General features: G+C 52.0%; 1 protein-coding gene across 1 annotated transcript in view; it reads right to left on the bottom strand.

Annotated features, from left to right (window-relative positions):
• LOC103894684 (vitellogenin-2-like) overlaps positions 1–792 on the bottom strand; it is a 24,258-nt gene extending 23,466 nt beyond the window's left edge. The window contains exons 1-3 of the mRNA XM_009274108.1: positions 753–792; positions 383–403; positions 41–192 (exon numbers count right to left, since the gene is read on the bottom strand). Coding sequence (XP_009272383.1) covers positions 41–192; positions 383–403; positions 753–792 — 213 coding nt within the window. The remainder of the gene's footprint in view (positions 1–40; positions 193–382; positions 404–752) is intronic.
• Positions 793–2,132: the final 1,340 nt, after the last annotated feature.

Raw genomic sequence — 2,132 nt, 5'->3', positions numbered from 1 at the left:
GAGGGGAGGGTGGGCGGGTGGGTCCCCCGTGGTGATTTACCTGGAGAAGGTGGTCGCTGCGAGACACACGGCTGATCTCCAGCTTGCAGGTCAGCCTCACCCCCGCCATCGCCAGGCCTCTGTCAGGCAGCCCATGCAGGATGAAGCTCTTGTAGCCATAGAGGTAGGTCTTGCCAGTATGAAAAACAGGCTCTATTAAAAAAAAACCAAACAAACCAGAAACACCTCCTTTGCTATGACTGTTGTGATGTTACTCGCAAGAACCATCACCAAAGAAGGGTGAGGCTGCTACTGCCGAAAAATTGGTGCAATCAGTGGCCAAGGCATGGCCATAGGGGAGGGCAGCATGGGAGCCGCTCGCTGGTGGTGGGAGCGCACTTACCGAGGCCTTGCTTCTGACCCCCTGTGTGGGAGGAAAGAGAAGGATGTGTGAGAAACCCCCCATCTCTGTGGACACTTTACATTTATTATTCATTTACTCAGTGTGCTAATGGTTGGCAAACAACCAGTAACGGGCTCCCGGGGTGAACCCCAGAACCCCAGGGCACCGAGCCTGCGCCAGCCCCGCTCACTAGCTGCTGCGTGCTCTGCTTTTCCCTTGCTGCTAAACTTAGGCACAGAAATCTAATAGTCGTAATAGGGCTTCAGCAAATTAAGCTGTAAATATCCCTGAAAGGCCCTGAGGAGTTGCAGTTTGCTCAGGACCACAGCGGCCACCACGGCTCAGCAGTACTGGTAAAGCTTCAACTTACCCGCGAGGGCGAGCACCAGGGCCAGGATGAGTCCCTTCATGGTAAAAGCAACTGAAGACTGCAGGGGAAAATGTGCAGCTTTTATAGAAGAATTATTAACAGGCACAGTGAATTTTGTTGAGTTATCAACTTTTTATCAACAACTCAAACCCTTTGAGGGAGAGGGGGTCGGGGACAAGGCGCTGGCTGTTATTGCTGAGCCAAAACCATCACAAGCAATTTTGTTCTCACTTCACCAACTGAATGCTCTGAAAGTACCTTTGGAAACAGGTGCTTAAAAGTATTAAAATATAGTTAAAGCCAAAATATTTATTGTGTAAGAAAACCTACTAACTATCCTTATTCATTGGAAGCACCCAGTGCTATTGCAGTCTCTGCTAACCTTGCCCAGGTTATCCTGACCTGACCATAAGGCACACAGCTTATCTAACTGATAGTGCTCCAGCACGATTGTGCAAAATCCCGGGCAGCCCTCCTGTGAGACCGCACTGATACCCACCCTGCTGCGAGTGGGACACGCCGTCACCCGCGGCGCTGCTCCCTGGGGACAGGGAATTCACCCAGTAACACAAACCTCCTATCATTGTCACGAAGACCATGGCTAAACGCCGCTGACGTTCATGCTTCCCTCACCTGCCTTCTCTTACAGGGCTAATGCATCAGCCCCTTTCACCGGCGCAATTAGCCATAGAGGGGTGGTGGTGAGGGTTGCCCCTGCGAGGTGGAATGGGTGAGGCTGACGGGCGTTATGGACACAAACCTCTTAGTTTACAAAGGTGTACAAAGTCTGATTCGCCCAAACTCATTTCACGTCATGCAACAAGGGACGGCATCTTCACCCCACGGTGGAGCCCCCTTCTCCCATTGGTAGGCATTTTCCCTGTCCCTCTGGAGGCAGCCCCACAGGTCCCTCAGGCTGCTCTTGGCTCCAGGGTTTGGCCAGGTCCCCTGGTCCCCCGCAGCCGGGGCATGGAGCTGGGCTTGGCCAGGGCTGACGGGAGCCACCCGCACAGCTCCGGTCAGAGACATGCACGGGGAGGGTTACGGCAGCCCTGGGGCTGAGGGATTCATGTTGGCACTGCGCAGCCACCGTTTGCCCACCAACCTTCTCCTCCATGGGTGGGGAACTGAAGCTGCTGCCCAGCTCGCTGTGGGAAGGGACTGGATTCAGTTTCTCATCAACAGATCAGTGCCTCCTATCTAAGACAGCTTAGTTTTCATAATGGTCTTTAGCTGATGTTTTTTTATAATTGGCAGTTGGGATATAATTTATAATGTCTGACAAGCTGTGGATTTGTTCCTAGATCAAAGATTGCATCTGTAGGGTAAAAAAAAAATTTTTGAAGCATGGCAAATACTTCACCGTGTTTTTACCAGCAC

This window comes from Aptenodytes forsteri, unplaced genomic scaffold (genome assembly GCF_000699145.1).
Source record: "Aptenodytes forsteri isolate BGI_AS27 unplaced genomic scaffold, ASM69914v1 Scaffold59, whole genome shotgun sequence".
Lineage (NCBI taxonomy): Eukaryota > Metazoa > Chordata > Aves > Sphenisciformes > Spheniscidae > Aptenodytes > Aptenodytes forsteri.
Note: the sequence above shows the minus strand (reverse complement) of the source record. Positions and strands in the feature narration are given on the sequence as shown.